The 19395-nt window shown below is 35.4% G+C and overlaps 1 protein-coding gene across 1 annotated transcript; it reads right to left on the bottom strand.

The window, feature by feature from the left end:
• Window positions 1-1952: 1952 nt before the first annotated feature.
• LOC107045883 lies at window positions 1953-18982 on the bottom strand. Its single transcript, XM_015268290.2, has 3 exons — window positions 18800-18982; window positions 5072-5257; window positions 1953-4961 (listed from the first exon to the last, which is right to left on the bottom strand). Exons 1-3 carry the CDS (start codon window positions 18858-18860, stop codon window positions 4747-4749), a joined length of 462 nt encoding a protein of 153 aa, XP_015123776.1. The 5' UTR covers window positions 18861-18982; the 3' UTR covers window positions 1953-4746.
• Window positions 18983-19395: the final 413 nt, after the last annotated feature.

Consider the following 19395-nt stretch of genomic DNA (forward strand, 5'->3'; position numbering starts at 1 on the left):
AATGTGCTGAGCAGATAATAGGTCATTGCGTAATAAATTAATTGCTCCTGTATTTTCATTCGTGGATTTTATTGCATCTTTTTTCGTCTTTACAGTAGGAAATCAATTCACATGTTTTTCGAAAGTCCAATAATGATAAACTCTTACAATAATCAGCTCCATGTCTACACTCTCCAAGATATCTGCTTGTCGGGGATTTTATGGAACGGTCTATTCGTCAGTTCATCTGAAAAACCAAACAGTTATTTTCATATTCTTATTCCTTTGGAAACCCATTTTCCCTCTCCCCTGTGCAATTCACCATTCATCCACTATAGTGTTCATCCAATTCAAATGCCTTGGCACAATCAACACTTACTATACAATATTCGGATATTTTTACCACTCAGTGACTTTACGTTTCGGAGATTTACCACGCGCCTTGGAATTTGTTTTTGGGATGACTGTACCCAAGCCGAAAATCCGCAGTATTTTTAGGCGCCTGATTCGAACAATCTCAAACTAAAAATTACATTAAAGAATAGGCTCTTGGATTGGAATAGTTGAATACATGTTGTACGATAGTATAATTATACGGGAGTTATATACCTACCATTATTGATTTTTCAGCGTCATGCTCAATAATACAATTTCATGGATTCTGCTAGTTCCATTCCTACGAGGAGATCAATGCAAAGGTTCTTACAAGTTCTAATTCCCGTTAAAGTAATCCAAGGGCTGAAGACTAAAGGAATTTTCGTCGAAAAAATTCATAGGTAGATATATTATTCTTCGGATTATTTTCTTGGCTACAATCCATATCCGTTATCATTTTTAATCACATAAAATCGTCAAATACTGTTGTAATTCCGCCGGTATACTCAGACTACAGTTAATGACGTTACAGTTATCAATTTTTTACCGTAAATACAAGTAAGAAGATATTAGTTCATCAAGAGTAGTCATATCTTCAAGAGTACATTGAAGTAATTCTTGATTGGAGGCATTAATTAATTCCGCTGCCTAACTATTTTGTATTCAAATGTTCAGTATGATATTTATTCGTGGCTGCGGTATATCACTGGCTTCAAGAGTCAATATAATAGTTTTTTGTTTTATTATTACAATTTCTAAATATGCCGCATTAGTAATTGATATGACTACATCGGCGCGGTTATAAAAAGAAAATAGACATAAATCGCACAATTATAATTATATCGATGTAGTCGATGATTTTTCGACATATTGCTAATGTTTGTTGAAGAAATTCTGCTGTAAAAAATTGTACGAAAATATTATATCGCCTGATCAGAAGTGTCGACCGAAGGTGAAATTACATTTTAATTTCATTGTTAAATCTGAAAATAAGAAATCCAGATGATAGGAAGTTTTTTATTCGTAAGTTTGTAGTACTCTGAAGCTTGTCATTTTGGGGCTGTGACCTCAAGCCCTTAGAGCTTAGGGGGCGTTTTATTATTTGGCGAGCCCAATGCATTGATTTTTCTTGCGTAATTGTATAATTTAGAACATATAATATATGTAATAAATGGAAATGTTGAAACAAAGTCTCTATTCTTCATGACTACACCGTACATTTTTAAGAATGCCAAATAATCTCTGTGGTGACAGATGATGAAATTGTGGGAATATGTTCCCGAAATATATACGGTTCTATTTGTGAAGCGATTGGATTTTTATTCCATTGTTGACCATATTTTTCTGACTTTTTAAGAAGTGGTGCCATAAGACTCTGTGTTGATGATACATATATTCTCAAAATTTCAGCTCTGCAGTCCATTTTCTTCTACTCCCATATACTTATTGCGGAAGTTCCTTAACTTGTCACCGCTGAACATATAGAATCAATATGATCTACGTTATGAGGACTAGGAGAGATCAGTGGGTCCATGAATTTACAATTTCAACCTGAATAGTTTCAGATTAAATATCTGCAATTGCCAGAAATCTATCAATTAATATTGTACAAACAACGTGTTATTTGTAAAAATTTATTCCACTTTCATTTATAAAATTGTAATGAAGTTTGCACTCAAGGCAGTTAAATCTTTTATACTGCAGTATTACTATATTTGTACTAACTTATGTACTTAACATTTGTTACTCAATAGTTAAAAAATGGGATTCGGCGGAAGCTGCATGAAATCACTAATATTTCAGCATTCCAAATAATAAATGATCCCTAACGAGTGGATCAATCAATTATTCTGTTAGAGAAATGGTCAAAGGATCGCTATCTCGAAGAAAAACGGGTTTAGGAGATTTATTAGAAAATTTTTCTCGTAGAGCATATTGTCAACTACAAATAAGGTCATTTGACGTTTCTCTATAAACCCACTAGTTTTGCCGATATTTGAGAATTAATCTGTACTGGGTTTCTGGATCTATGTAGCAAACTACTCTTATTGAATTGATCTCTCACTCCTACAATATCTCTGAAACCACTGGGTTCAATAAACTTCAAAAGACCTCTTCTATCAACAATTTTACGAACTAAAGAAAAAGTCATTTGTTTGTCTTACATTCAATTCGAAAGTTTAAAGGGATCTCTTTCTTTACCATTTGCCCGAAAATCATAAAAACGTTTACGAAAAGAGTACAATAATAGATCGTTATCAAAATTTCTCCTTAAAACAAAGTCTATAAAAATGGACGGTTTCATTGAAAAAATACTTAATTTAACCTAGTACTTGGATTTAATTATATACATTTGATCGCGGGGTTGTAAAAGATGATTCCATTGAATGTAAAAGATGACCGAAGGGAAAAGGATTTGAAACTGTCTCAGGGCCAGTTTTTTGGTTAAGTTAACCACGGTTAAAAGCCCCCCCACCACAGAGTTCAACCAATCAGAGATCTTAATCTTCACTTTAACCGAGGTTTTAACGCTGGTTAAGTTAACCACGATTAAGAGCCCCCCCACCACCGAGTTCAACCAATCAGAGATCTTAGCCTTCACTTTAATCGAGGTTTTAACGCTGGTTAAGTTAACCAAAAACTGGCCCTTAAAGCTCCGTCTCCATGCATTTAACTATTCGGGCGAAGCTTTAAGGGGTCTTTTCTCAGTAATTTTCGCTACAAAACGACAATGTGCTAGACAACAAAGGAAGCTATAATTATCTATATTAAACTCTCAAAAATAAGGGAATGCAGTCTCATCGAGTTTTGCGGCTAATTTGTTAAATAAATTAACGATAAAAATAATAGGCGTGATGTCTCACTATTCAACGTACGCCATGTTTGATATTTCATCTCTCTCGAAAATAATTTCACTAATTTAACCATTTTACGATCCACTCACCCGCACGCCCATCGCCGTTTTGCCCTACTGAGGGGACCCCTTCAAATCTCTGTCTGTATTGCATCGTTACTCTTCAGATATTTCATGAGTTCAATCTCCCCTTCTCATTATTCTTCGAACAATGAGAACAATTGTTCTTTGAACAATGAGGACACACCAAGACTCTTATACTTCAATTGTTATATTTCAATTCTTGGTAGCTTCCCACCATAGATTTTTTTCTTCGCTGGCGGGAGAAGAATACTGGAGTTTTTGGTGATATTAATGTTGAATGAATAAAATAAAGAAATTAAATGATTCTTGAAGTTACTTTAGAAGTTTCCAACGTTTTCAATAATATTTAGCATTGTTTAACGCCGTTGGGAGGCATTGTATTCATGCTGACGGATCTAATGATCAAGTTTAAGAGTTAAACTTGAGTTGAGGTTTTATGAATGTCAACCATTATAATAATTTAACATTCCTTGAAAAAAATTGAATTAAATGATGCTGATCAAAGAGTGAATCATGCTTCCCGCCTAGGATGAACGCAACTCGCTTTTTAGTACGGAGTCTCCGAGCGGTCGAGTTACAGGAAATAAGTTTCTATGGGAATCAAGAAGTCTTCATGCAATTAATCTACATTTAAAAAGTTGTTTGCAATAACATTGTTTAAGCTCTAGAAAAACTCTAAAAATATGATATATAATTTTGAAGTGTGTAGGAGGCCTAGAAAAGGGAACTTTGATTTTTAAAAAATTACTTGAAATATATGAAATAGAACAATTTTCATTTCCAGACTTCATAGATCGATCCGCGTGACGGGAGAGTGAAGCGCTGCAAGGCGCATAATTTCCCAAATGGAGTGATTTCAAAAGAAAGAAAAATAACTTCAATTAAACCGAATTGATAACCGTTACACTGAAAAAGTTTTTTCAGAAGTACGTCTTTATTTGTATCACGAAATTCAGGGTTCAAACATTGTTAACAAAAAAATATCTTATACTGAGAAAAAACTTGTCAAGAAAGTGATTTCTAAAAGCAAGGCTTGTTTAATCAATTTACACAATAGTTTTTTAGTCTCAAATACAAAATATTCTCATGCAAAAACCACTTGCCGTGTTTCGGTGATTCGCTTTATTGTTGTGGACCAATTTCTCCTTATTTTTCGGCCAAGCACAAAATCTCTTAACAAAAGTTTTTTTTCCTTAGTGTAAGATATTCTTTTCTTGGTGATTTTCAAGCAATGAGTTTCTTCATACAAGTAGAGACGTACTTCTCAAACAACTATTTTTCTCAGTGTATGCCGGGGAGAAGTTTAGCAGAAATCAAATGTTCAATTATTTCTCACGGAAAATCGTATCAATTATTGGGAAATAACTCCCGTATTCTTCTCTCCATCCACTCATCCTTCTCCCCCTTCTCTTCTTTTTGGAATATATTCAACGATGGAATTCTTATTCAATCTCCTACGTGAACATGTATATCGATGGTAGAACGAACAATAAAACTAGCAGAATAAAATTTGATGAAATTATTGCGGCAGCATTGCACGAGTCGTCGGAGCAGTAGCATTCCTCCCAATATACACCGTTGTCATAAACTCCCCAATTGCATACTCCGGTTACCCCAGTACTAGCTACTGATGCACATCTGCGTATTACTTGACGCCAACGTCCATCCCCTGCACAAAAAGAATTTTCAATTCAATTTTTATTTACTTTCCGCAATGTCGGTGTCAGTGGAATATGGGAACAGGTGTTTTGAGCATATTTTTGTATTGAATATACTTACAAACGTAGCCACGGAGACCCTGGCGAACCTCCTTGACGCAAAATGTGCCGGGCATGTGGGAGTCCTCGTCATTACAGTCAATTGCTATGTTTTTAGTCTTGTCGAATCTTCGGTAGGCGCCACAGAGATCTTCACCATCAGCGTCTGCGTCACTACTGCATTGGTAACAACGGACTGCGTTTGTACCTGAATGTCCAGTCATCAATTGAGAATTACAAACAGTATGAGAGTCCTCCCTTCTCTGAGCAAAATGTTTGGAAAAATCATAAAAGAAAGACTAAATTCCGTCACCACTAACAACATCCCAATTTTCGAATTTGGCTTTAGAGAAAAAAAATCTACTCTCTACCCTCTCACAATGCTAACATCGAATATCCAGACCGCCAAACACAACATTAAACCAACCTCTGCTCCTAGACGTTTAGAAAGCCTTTGACAGTATTCGGCACAAAGGTCTACTCTTCAAAACAAATGAATTAAACACCCCCACATATTTCATCAAAATTATACATACAACAATTCCTATTTAACAGGAGACTGTCCATAAAAATAAAAAGCACCCAATCTCAAGAATTCCACCCCAATAAGGTGTCCCTCAAGGTTCCCTCTTCTCCCCATTACTGTACAACATCTTCTGCTTCGACATCCTTCCCAACCCTTTCCAAAACCTCAACCCCCTTAAATACCGGGATCAATTCACAGATGACACTGCGCTCATCGCGCATGGAAAAACTTGGGACGCAGCAACTAGAAAAGTCGAAGACCTCGCAGATGTAATACAAGCATGGTTTGACAAATGACGACTAAACCTCAACACGTCCAAATCCCAATACCTTCAATTTTATCTAAACTCACAAATATCCAACTCCCATATCACTCTCTAAAACACCCAAATCCTCCCATCCCCTCACACCAGATACCTACGAGTTGAGGTTGACTACAATCTCAACTTCAGTGCTCATGCCAGTATTGTAAAGAAAAAATGCATTGCCAGAGGTTCCACGTTTCGAAGCCTTACTTACAAAAACAAAGGTCTCATTATTAAACATGTTCAAATTTATAAGACTATATGCTGACCAATACTGGACTATGTCCATCCCCTTCTCCTATTTGCTAAGTCTGGAACACAACAAATCATCAGCATTTCCAAAAGAACGACGCTCCGCAAAATGACGAAAATTCGTCATTCCGACAACCCCCTCCACAACCCATCAAACTCCCTCCTTTGCGAGGGTATCCTAGACAGATTTGACCCATTAATATTCGATTTTGCAATAAATAATCTGGACCACATTCTTGACCTTTGCCACAAGCGCAACTCCAATACTCGAACCCAGTATAAATATCCCCAGGGCCGGCGACTTTCGACTTTTCTGGGTATGGAGTACTGGTCAAGTGGTGAAGGAGGAGGATGGTCTCAAGGATCAAGTGCTTTTGGAATTCAACGAAAGAGACTGACCCAGTAATGAGTAGGGACACGAGGGTTACAAGGGTCCCAGGGGAGAGTGGGGTTGAGTAATCAGAATGAACAACCGTTCTTGAGGGTCAAAGAATCTTTGAGGCTTAGAGGCAAGGCATCAAGAATTGAAGTGCGATAGTCAAACGTCACAGGATCGTGGATCGCCAGGGTGATTTCACGCTAGGCTCAAACGTCATGAGAATCATGACTCGCGAAGGTCAAACGTCGTAAGAATCATGACTCGGGAGGGTCAGATGATCATAAAAGTCAAACAAAAGCAGGCAAGACAATCTCAAGGGTTAAACGACTATAAGGGTCAACCGTACCAGGCAGGCAGTACAATCATCCACTTCAAATGGATGAAATAAGCCTGCACGACAATCTCAAGAGTCAAATGATCACAAAGGTCAAACTGTAGGGACTTCTGATTATTTCACACGTTTTGCATTCGTCCGATTTTCGTCTTTGTGATTGTGCTGCCTGCTTCTTCCGATTGATCCTTGTTATATCACTCTTGTGATCTTTTTGTCCTTGCAAGTTATGATCCTTGCAAAGTGCGACCGTGGCGATATTTCACCTTCATAAAGTAAGACGGAAGAGACTGGATTATTTCACTTGATTCATGATTATTCGACCCTTGTGATCAAACGAGAATTTCACCCATGCGAAAAATTGGAACCCTAATACTATATTGTATTACTAGTGCGTAAAGTTTCACTGCCGAGTTCACTGTTCGGAACGGTAGTGGAGGTAATGTGGTTGTTTTTGGGCACAAGTGCGAGGAAAAATCCGTGTCCGTAACTGAAGGTTACCCATTGCTTTTTGCATCAATTCGCGGCTTCCTCTTCGACGTAGCATACACATGGTAGACTCATTCGAAAGCTTATTAAATAAGCTTCAAATTGACACCTGATTCATCCAAATTTACATTGACTTACAAGAGTTTTAGGCAAAAAATGAATTTTTATGGTTTACTTGAAAAATTAACTTTGGATGGATTTTTCGGTACTTCTAAGTAGACTAGACGGGAATATTCATACAATCATATTTTTTGAATATTCATAAAATGCCCTTCAAAATGATGTGTGATAAATGTCATTTGCTCCAATTGTCATCGAGTTATTGCGGATTGTTTCCATTTTTTCCGTTATGTCACACCTCAAAAATGACAGTTTTTACTATTTATCGAGGCCTTAGCCGTGTAGGAATCGCGCCGCTCGAGCTCTGGTAAGAAACAGTATCCCAGCTAGAAATACGCCGCTCCACCCCGGCTCGGGCAAGCTACACGCCTACCCGAATTTGAGCCGCGTCATGCGCTTTCAGCCTCCATTACACTAGCCCTCGGGAAGCTTCCCTGGGCCTTATAGGTTATCTTCCAGAAAAATATCCGTGGATTTTTGGAGTGGGGTCCAAGCATGTGAGTGGGAATTACGTCGAGCGGGGGTACCCTCGGAAGGATAAACTTCTACTGGATAGCCTATAGTTGAATGGCCACCGGACATGGATTTTCAAGTAAACGTAATCACAAGCGCAGCAAAAGCTGAAGTGGTATAAATCAGTCCAGTGGTATTAATTTGAAATACGATGTAAAATAACTCACAAAAACGTAATAAAGAATTTCTTCTTTTTTTTCAACACAACTCGCAACATCTAGAGAAATAGTCACTGGAAAAATGAGAACAAACCTTCTTTGTTATAAAGTTATACTTTCATGTTTGAATCGTCAGACACACGTTCACTGTTTGAAAAAAAAAACTAAAAATTCATGGAGAGTAAATCAGTAATTACAAGAGGGTAATATTGAATACAATTTAAAGATGAAAAATCATAAACTTTCATATATCACTAAAAATCCAATGACATTCCAAATTTTTTAGCAGCATTAAGACGAGTATTCCTTAATATATTTGAATGTTCCATAAAAACATGAATATTGAGTGACAAATTACGTTGGTTTTTCCACGAATTGAATATTAAAAAATATGTTTACTGGATTTTTCCCAATTTATATTAATTTTCAGGTAATAATTGAACTGAAATTTACAGTTCGCAATGATTTTTTCATTATATTATGAATTTTGAACGACGAAATTCCTTGGAATTTCAATGGAACTGAAATATGATGGAAAAAAAATCCTGGAAGAGTAACGAAAATTTCAGCAAAATTTTTGAAAAGTGTATGCTTAAATAAAGGAAAAGGAACACGATGGAATTTGTTCAAAAATATTTTTCATCCAAAATTTATCACAGATGAAGCATTGATGCCACAAACATGTCAGGATCACCAAGTGAACATATAGAAAATTCAATAGAAATCCAATAGAATTTTCTAGCGAATTCGCTAGGGTTTTCTATTAAATTTTTTCATACGTGGAGTTGAACTGAAATTTGAATCATCTCATATTTTCATTGAACAAAATATTTTTAATGAAAAGATTTTTGTGTTATTAATGAGACGTTAAAAATCAATTGAATCAGTTGTATCAAGACTATTCAAAAATGATATTCTTGAGTGATTCACAAAAGGTATTTCTGTGTTTTTTTTCTTTGAAGAATGAAGGCACGTCAAATGGACTTGTTTCGATTTTTCTGTATTTTTATTTGGGGCAATGGGGATTTTTTTTGCGAGATTTTTTCCGGGAAGGAAAATTCCTAGAAACCTTTAAGATTATTCTGGGGAATGATCTAATTCGATTTTGCTCCACCCTCCGCTCGAAACGAGACGACTGAGTCGGAGCTGAGTTTCGAGCGTTCAGCCACTGCTCAACCTCAGGTAGCGGGGTGTGCCGTCTTAGCGTTGCGCTCCAAACCGGTATGGAGCGGCGTGACGCGCCGTGAACTCGGGTACAGCGTCAAGCCGAGGTTGAGTTTTGAGTACCCGAGTTGCGGCTGAATCCTCGGTCAAATTCCTACGTGGGTAGACTTGACCAACGGAGATTTATCATATGTCACTTTGAAGGTCTCATCGAGATCTTCAAATTTAGATACTATATCTACCCCATCACCTCGGTTAATTGCTGTAACCGATAATGCAGCGATTTTAGCATGTCACACTCTGAAAATTCCGTGTTTTTCCTCTTAACTAGCAATATTTGCTTGATTTGTGTTGGAATCTGGGAAGATATCTCATTCTTGGGTCAAAATATATCAAATTATCTTGGAATTGATCCTTGATTTATCCAATTATCTCCATTTTTCATCGACTTTTGAGAATTTTTACACGAAAATTGAATTTTTATGGTTTACTCCAAAAATTCATTTCGGTTGGGGATTTTGGTACTTCTATGCGGACTGGATGGGAATATCCATACATAATTTTGAAGGGCATTTTATATTCTTTAAAATGGTGTATGATAAATGTCATTTACTCCAATTTTCATTGTATTATTGCAGATTATTTCCATTTAAAAAATTCCGTGTTTTTCCTCCTAAATAGAAAGATTTGCTTGGTTTCTATTGGAATATGTGAGGATATCCCATACCTAGGTGAAAATATATCAAATCGCCTACGAATTGACCACTGATTTATTCAATTATTTTCAATTTTCATTAACTTATGAAAGGTTCTATCCAGAAAATGAAATTTTACGATTTTACTGTAAATTCAGCCTGGATTGTGGTTTTCTTTGCAACTATCGGTCCAGCCAGTTAAACAATTCATATACCATCCCAAAGAATATTTATCGTTCTTCGAAATGATGTATGACAATCTTAGTCCAATGGAATTCATATCCATTATTGCAGATTGTTTCCATTCTTTACGTTATGTCACACGTAAAAAATTACAGTTTTTACCGTTTATCTAGGGTTCAGATTTGACTAGAGAGGATATATCACATGTCAACTTGAAGGTCTCATCGAGATCTTCATATTGATACTTTATATTATCCATTCGATTCACTAGATGAATTGTTATAAACGATGATGTAACGATTTTAGCATGTCACGTTTTGAAAAGTGCCAATTTCTTTCTCTCAATGACGAAACTTTCTCGGTTTCTGTCCGAATCTATGGACGTATTTCATACTAAGCTGCAAATACATTGAATTACTTCAGCATTGGACCCTGATTCATTCATTTATCTGCAATTTCCGTTCATTTATAAAAGATCCTATTCAGAAAATAAATTTCCATGATTTTATCATAAAGTCTGTTTGGATTGGATTTTCTGAAGCGAATGAAACTCCTCATATACCATTTTGAAGGGTATTTATTTTTCTTCAAAATCTTGCATAATATTTCTGATCCCCAATAGGACAATCCGTAATCGTGACGCTAGTCCTTTTTCGGATTTTCATGCTAATACCGTTCTCCGTTTTTGATAAACCATATATATTTTATACTCAAATTGACAAGGGAATTATTGGATTCTGGTCATTTCTCATTCTCACTATGGAACTTATAGGCAGAAAATTGTTATTTTTCTTCATTTTTCTTCTTTTATTGCAAGAAAATTGTTTTTTCGCGTCTAACTTGCAAATTTAACTTTGGCTGGATTTTTCTATCTCTTTGTTTTGAATCAGCGGGGAAGTCAACGTATCATCTTGAAGGGTATAATTGGTTCTTCAAATTGTGATGTATAGAATACGATTTGATTGAATTTTCATGAAGTTATTGGAGATTGTTGGTGTTCCGAAGCTCATGTCATACCCCAAAATTCGGCCTTTTCATACACGAGACCGAACGCGCCCTACTGCGCGCTGTAATTGTAACAATTATAATTGAAAATCTCAAAATTAAATTAATCATCATGAATTAAATTTGCCGCCTCAGACGACTGGAGCCAATGAGGAATAAGCGTGACAGACTTGAGAGATATCGATAGTTATCGACTTTAAGTGTATGTTCTTTTTAGAATAGGATTTTTGGACCTTTGTACTTGGCCAATGTAGATTTATTTCACACCAATTTGAAGATCTCAATGAGGTCTTCAAAATTACGTATGATTTTTCTTCATTCCATCCACTTGATCCATTGTTACAGGTAATTATGTTTCGAATTTGGCATGTCACAAATTGAAAATTTCACATTTTCTCATCGTGTTGTCCTAAATTATTATTTTCTGACTTGGTTATCAGTAAAAATCGCATATCAGTTGTGAAATCGAATCAGCGGAGAAATCAACAGGTCATCCTTAGAGGGCATTTTTCGTTCTTCCAATTGTGACGATGCAGGTTGTATGCTATATGGTGTATGTGTCAGATTTTGTAAGTCACAAATTGGAAAGTTGTTATTTCGGATTTTTTTTTCGTAGAATAACTTGTAGAAATTCTCTGTCCGACATGAAGCTCATTGAATAAGCTCAAAATTGAGAGATCAACCACTTTATTTCAGCCATTTTTCGCAGACTTATGAAAGTTTTAGGCGAAAATTGATCTTTCTATTGAAAAAAAATCACTATGATTTGTTTGGATATACTCAATCCAAATTAATGAAATCTACTTGGTATGATTCTTGATTTAATTAAATCTTAATCGGTTCGATTAGGGGCGTAATATTCGATATGAATCAAGAATTTTTTTCTGTGTATAGACATTACATTGGTTCCATTCGCTGGGATCATTGCAATTTTGATGTAGTTTCTTATTGGTGCCGTTATCAAGTGAGTTCGATCAGTCGATGCAATCAAGAATTTGACTCAAGAATTCGAGATTGAAGAACAGATACAAATATTTGCATCAGTTCTTTAGTGTCGAATTCAGTATCAGAACCACGCAGCCTAACTAGCGCGCGCGAAGCGCACGTCTTGCCTAGTTCAAGAAAAAGGCCGAAATCTGCAAGATCGACGCCGAGAATTGAACAATAATGCGAAAGCGCGCAAACAGTATAAAAACATTGATGTTTCAGTTTCGGGATGATCTTTATATTTGTTTATGAAAAAAAAATGGCGATCCAAAAGCAAAAACTTCAACTATAGTTCATGCAATTTTGCGCGGAAACAGCCTCATTTCTGTTCTGTCGTGGTGAAGGTCTTTTTTTCGAATACTGTTTTGTTAAAATTAAATGAACAAAAAATTATCAATAACAGTGGCTAAATATTTCGCTCAAAACTTGATAATTTTTCCCTTCTTATATATATATATAACTCCTCAAATACCATGTTGAAGGGTATTTATTTTTCTTCAAAATCTTGCATAATATTTCTGATCCCCAATAGGACAATCCGTAATCGTGACGCTGGTCCTTTTTCGGATTTTCATGCAAGTACCGTTCTCCGTTTTTGATAAACCATATATATTTTATACTCAAATTGACAAGGGAATTATTGGATTCTGGTCATTTTTCTGGTCATTTATATATATATATATATATATATATATATATATATATATATATATATANATATATATATATATATATATATATACGAAATCAGGGGTGAGTTATTGATATATATATATATATATATATATATATATATATATCAATTCAATTTCCTATAAAAAATTATGATAGAAAAACCGGGAAGTTGTTGTTGCGACCCGCTCAACGGGTCACACCCACTTCAACGTATCGCTATCAACGCACCCAATAACTGAGACGCCACTTGTTCAATTTTTTATTCACTCCATTCCATGAAATTTCACTACGTGAAAAAAAAACACTTTCACTGTGAAAATGCATGCGTTTTCTCATTGGTTGCTGACATGATTAAAAAAATATGATTCATAATACTTGACATCAAATTGAAAGCAATTAAGTAGTTTTTAAGATATTCAAGAAAATCGCGTTAGACACAAAGTTCACCATCTTCTAAACTACTGATCCGATTCTGCCCATCTTTAATACTAAACATTACAATCATAAGAGGAAACTTTATGCTGAATTTCAGGTCGATATGTTCCTTTTTTGCTTCCGAAGGGAAGCATTGTTTTTGGTCGATTTTTCGATTCTCTAATTTTGGTTCCAAATGATCCACAAAGTCATGAAACGTAAAGAAATTATGTTTTTAGGGGGGTGTCTGTATGTATGTGTGTGCAGATTCGGGTTTTTGGTGATTCAATTTTAGAAAATTCAACGTAAATACAGTGAAATTTGCAGGTAAAAATTTGAAATTTCGGCTCATGATAGCTATGAATGAGCCTCACTTTGGTGCTTCGTTTCAGCTCGATCGGTGAAGTAGTTCCTGAGATATAATCACTTGTTTAAATTTCGTTTTTCCGCAATATCTCGCCAACTGCACCGATTTCAATTTTTTTTTCCGAACTACTCGTCTCGATGGCCTCTATCTAGATCACTCATATCATATATACCGATTTGTGCAAAGTTTGGAGATATTGCCGTTTATCCGTTTTTTCATAAAAAACACTGTACGCGCGATAAGTCAATGAAAAAACGAGCTAGCGACTTGAAATTCGGTATGCTGCTAGCTTTTGTAACATAGACGGTTCTTATTTTCGATGAGGTCAATCGGTCGAGCGGTTCACGAGATATTCAATTTTTTGTGAAAATCTATTCTGTCAAATATCTCGTCAACTACTTGACCAATTAAAAATTATCTTTTTTCAAAATATCCGTCTCGATCGCTACTATCTAGATCATTGAAAATATATATACCCGTCCATACAACCTTTTGGAGATATTCTCGTTTTTCTTTTTTTTTGTTGTCTCATTCTTGTGCGGTTGATAACTTGTGAAAAAAAACGATATGAAGTTGAAATTTGACATGTATATCTCTCTTATAATACCAAAGGTCCGTACTTTAAATCAGTGCCATCGGCACAGTGGTTTAGGAGATATTAATTTTTTTGCATAAATCCATTTTATTAAAAGGTTAAATATTTTCTTCTGAACATCCTGTACAGTATGGATCATTGCATTGAGCGAGGGTGAGGTAATATACTGACATTATTTAAAAAATTAGACGATAGCATGGATTTCATCGGACCATTCTTTCCCAGTGGCAATGTGGAGATCTGGTTTGAGTGGAATTCATATTTCTTGCCAATGGAAACAAATCAAAGGAAATAATTGAATCAGAATAGAACAACATACTTTTATTGATAAGAAAAGTAAGAGAAAATGATGATTTTACAAATGCGAGTTGAGAATAAAAAATTGATGGCTCACTATCGAATTTGGTTCTCATCTTTTAATCTCTAATATGCTTCCCTTCGGAAGCTTACTATCAATGAAATTGGTAGAAAAAAAAAGAAAAAAAAGCATAATAAGAAAAAAAACGTAACGATCATTCGTCTTATATCAAGTAGGCTTCTACCCCTGCTTGTTTTGAATGAGAATGCGTACACAGATTTTGAACGAAAAACCGTAAATTGGAAATATCTCGAAAAATTTGCATAAATAGGTATATAAATTTTCCTTGTTTGAGATAGAAGGCATCAAGACAAATATTTTGAAATTAAAAAGAATTGAAATCGATTGAGTAGTTTTTGAGATATGGGGCGTTCCCCATTCTCAAAAAAACCGTTCTTCAAGAAAAATTGAATATGGTGTGAATTTATTCCATGAATATCTTGGATGGTTATAAAAAAAAAAAATTCGAGTTATATGAAATCAAATTTTCAGGTTGGGCTAGGTGAGTTATTTAAAAAAAAATATAACCCGATAAATATGAATTTTATCAAAGAAGTGCCAGAAAACTTTTTCATTCAAAACAGGTGTAAATTTCGGGGAAAAAATCCAGACTCGAAAAAATTGAATTTACAATGATAATTCATTGACATCAATAGACAAATTAAAAAGTTAACGACAAATCATGAGGGTATGTCGCGTAAAATTCTTAAAAAAATATATGTTATAGAGTAGGTATCGGAGAATTGTCGATACAATTGGCGTTTACTAATCTTCCGTAGTTCTCGAAATATTGACCATGATATTGATATTGTCATGAGGGCATGTCGCGAAAAATTCTAAAAAAAATATATTTTATAGAGTAGGTATCGAAGAATTGCCGATACACTTGGCATTTACTAATCTTCCGTAGTTCTCGAAATATTGAGTTTTTCATGAAACTGCGCCAGTCGCAGGTTATCCCCGATCAGGGTTGAGTAAATCGGTCAGTTCTAGGGTTTTTTACTTTATACGTACAATACACGTAAATTATGTAAAAAATGTCTAAAATGTAATGTACGGTTTATTACATTCAGCCGGAAGAAAGTATAAAATGTAAAAAATATCTAAAAGCTTATGGAGGTCGAATGCCACGAGGGTCACAAGGGGATGTTCAAGTTTTACGAGGATCAAACATCACGAGAGTCACAAGGGGATGGTTAAACTTCACGAGGCTCGAACGTCATGAGGGTCACAAGTGTTACAAGGAGGTATTCAAATTTCACGAAGATCGAACATCACGAGGGTCGCAGGGGGATGAGGGCCAGGAGGGTCCCAACGTCGAACGTCACGAGGGTCACAAGAGGATGGTCAAATTTTACGAGGGTCACAAGGGAACAGTCAAATTTACGAGGGTCAAACGTCACAAGGGTCACGATAGGATAGTCAATCATCACAAGGGGAAAGGTCAAATTTGATGAGAGTCACGAGGATCACAAAGGAATGGTTAAATTTTACGGAGGTCAAACATCACGAGGGTCCCAAGAGGATGACTAAACTTTACGAGGGTTATAAGGAGATGGTCCAATTTCATGAGGGTCACAAGGGAATGGTGAAATTTTACGAGGGTCAAACATCACATGGGTTACAAGAGTAGGGTCAAATATCACGAGGGTCACGAGGGTTACAAGGAGATGGTTAAATCTCATGAGGTAACAAGGGGATGGGCAAGTAAAATTTAAACATCCCCTTGTTAGCCTCGTGAAATTTGATTACCCCTTTGTTACCTTCGTGAACTTCCGGATGTTTGACCCTCGTGAAATTTGACCATCCTGTAACAAGACCCTCGTGATCCTTGACCCTCGTGGAATTTTTTATAAAAACCAAGTTGTTATGAAATTTGTTACAAAACCGGAAACGTTGGAACAATTGGGTAGTGGAAGTTTGAAAAATATCGATATTTCGTTCATCGATACAGACATTTTACAAAGTTACTAAGCATTGCATCAACTTAATAACAGCGTAACATAAATGCCAATATATGCCAATTCAATTAAACATGAGAAACTAGAAATTAATATGGAAACAGAAATTTAAAATTCGAAGTTTTGTCTGAGGACTTTTTTGCACTTACGGTATTGTGCTATTAAGCTAACGATTTGTATTTTACCCAATGTGACCAACCTTTCGGGCGTAACATACCTAGTATTATACATCGAGTAATATACATAGAGTATTATACATGCCAAAACCTCGAGTGTAATATCAATGGTTTTACGTGTAAAATACTAGTTATTTTACTGCATGTATTTTACATGCCCAACCCTCCCCCCGATATACATAATATATAAATAGCCATGTCTGATGCATGTAATATTGTACATTTGTAAATATTCTCCCAGAATTTGTTAATAAATTGATGAATTTTATTTTTTTAAGATAATGTGTCATAATTTGAATTTGACTCACAATTGAATTCAATCGTAGATAATCGATTGCAATATATTTATTCCCCAAACACTAAGAACCTACACTAGGCATCGGTGATGGTACAAAGTCCACTCAACGCAGCAAGCTGATAGCTCCGCTGTAGTCAGTCGAGCCTCATAAAAAACTCAATATCTCGGAAACTACTGGAGATTAGAGACCGTCAATTATACCGACAATTCTTCGATACTTACTCTATAACATTTTTTTTTGAATTTTTTGCAGCATGCTGTCATGCTTTGTTTTAACTTTTCAATTTGGATATTAATTAATTCATTGTAAATTCCACTTGTCCGAGTCTGGATTTTTTTTTCCCGAAACTCGCACATGTTTTGAATAAAAAAGTTCTTTTGCACTTCTTTGATAAAATTGACATTTATCGAGTTATAATTTTCAAAAAAATTACCTACCTGGTCCAACCTACAAACTTTGATTTCTCATAACTTTCAAAAAAAAATATTTTTTCTTAATGACATTTCAAAATATTTTTGGAACACTTCTATATCATATTCAATTTTCATTGAAATCGAAAAAAAGCCGATTGAAATAGTATGGAACGCTCCGTATTCAACGGGGCAATCATGTCAAAATCACTTTAGACCCAAAGTTGAATACCTCCTAAACTAATCATCCGATTCAGCCCATCTTCAATACGAAACATTGTAGTGATGAGAGGAAACTCATGCCAAACTTCAACTTGATATATTAATTTTTTTTAAATGAGAGTGTGTACAAGAATTTTAAGCGAGAAACAGAAAAATTGAAATATTTTGCAAACGTTGAATGGAAAGGTACATATATTTCAATTAAATGAGACAGAGGGCGACCAGACACATATTTTGAAATTTAAAAGATTGAAATCGGTTGAGTAGTTTTCGAGATATTTGCGAAAAATGATTTAAAAACAAATGCAGATTTCTCAAAAATACCTGGGTCAATTGGACTGAACTTGGGCACAGAGTTAGTCATCATTAATACCTATAATCTGAAAAGATGCTGCTGATTTTTTGGAATTATTTAGTCCTTTATTCTATCGGTTTTCTAAAAGTTGACCATCAGGTGGACACCCGCACATAAACACATAGTCATCAAACTTCGTATTTTCTCGTTTCAACCCATTGTACATAATTTCCAAGCAAAACTGAAGAATCTCACCATTGAACGAGTTTAATGCTTCCATTCAGAAGCAAAAAAATGAGCATTCCTAGTAATTGCTGATTAAAAAAACGATTGATTCGATGATAACGGTCTCAAAATTCAAATAAATCTAATTCAATTAGTTTTATTTTACAGTTTTTTCGAAATCCTATCGTAACCTAACGAATCCTATCGTAGCGTTTTCAATGTGTGAAAATCAACATTCAATTCTCAACTAGCAAATCAAGTTATCTCATGTTATGGCAAGCAATCAGAATTTACTTGAAAAAAGTCAAAATTTTCACAAATTCATAGCTCAATGAAAAAATTTTCAATCGATCGAAAAATTTAGGTTTAGTGTGTGTCGTGCATAGTTTTCTTCAGAAAAAATCCTGGACTGAATCAAAAACCAGCACATCTGATTTTGGATTGGATGTGGAATTGCTCATCAGTACCACCGACTTCCTTAAAATTTCAACTCATCAAGTCCTCTATTCTAGCAAATCATCCGAATACAAACAATAATTTGAATCATTAACCTCTAAGCTAAATTTCATATCCCCACTCTAAAAACTAAATATATGATCAAAAACTGGGCGCGTCAACGGATTTCGTAACTTGAGATAAAATCATACCTGTCATAAAACAAACAACAAGCCCGACAACAAGGATCAAGTAATACGCCATGATTTTCATAACAACTTCTATTTATCCCGAAATCACTCGAAACTTGAACAAAGTCAATAATTCACAACACTATGCCCTGTACGCCATGAACAACCTGACCAAAGACCAACCTGACGTCATTCGTTGGGCTGGGCGTCATGTGTCTCATCATATTAGTCCCCTCCGCCAGTAAGTGCTCCCGCCGCCCTCAGAGATAATAGGGGAGATTGCTCAGGCTTATGGGAAATGTTCAAACAGAATTTCATAGCGGTAGCGCGCATGAACTAATCGAGAGGTCGGCTCTGTGGGTAAAGAAATTTTCATCTATTATCATGGATACAGTCGATAACAGGGATGCGTTCCCAATCTTAAATCCAACATGAAACCTCCTTTGCATTCACTCATCCGCTTGATTATCCCATTTTCGTTCATACAACTTCTTATTGTCTTAATTTGTAAATTAGTTGATCATAAAGGAGAGGGAGAGAAGGAATTATGAAGTCTTGAGCGAAAGAGGATCATTTATTTGAATTTCTATACAACTAGATCTTTAATAAAAAAAAAA

This window comes from Diachasma alloeum, unplaced genomic scaffold, assembly GCF_001412515.2.
Source record: "Diachasma alloeum isolate Michigan unplaced genomic scaffold, Dall2.0 Dall_scaffold_01104, whole genome shotgun sequence".
Lineage (NCBI taxonomy): Eukaryota > Metazoa > Arthropoda > Insecta > Hymenoptera > Braconidae > Diachasma > Diachasma alloeum.

What these genes read in the sequence shown, in the direction of transcription:
- LOC107045883 (XM_015268290.2), bottom strand. Translation starts at nt 18,860, where the DNA reads ATGAAAATCATGGCGTATTACTTGATCCTTGTTGTCGGGCTTGTTGTT. An exon ending in TGTTGTTTGTTTTATGACAG is followed by an intron (nt 5,258 to 18,799) that starts GTATGATTTTAT and finishes CTGGACATTCAG; the next exon opens with GTACAAACGCAGTCCGTTGT. An exon ending in GGGTCTCCGTGGCTACGTTT is followed by an intron (nt 4,962 to 5,071) that starts GTAAGTATATTC and finishes CTTTTTGTGCAG; the next exon opens with GGGATGGACGTTGGCGTCAA.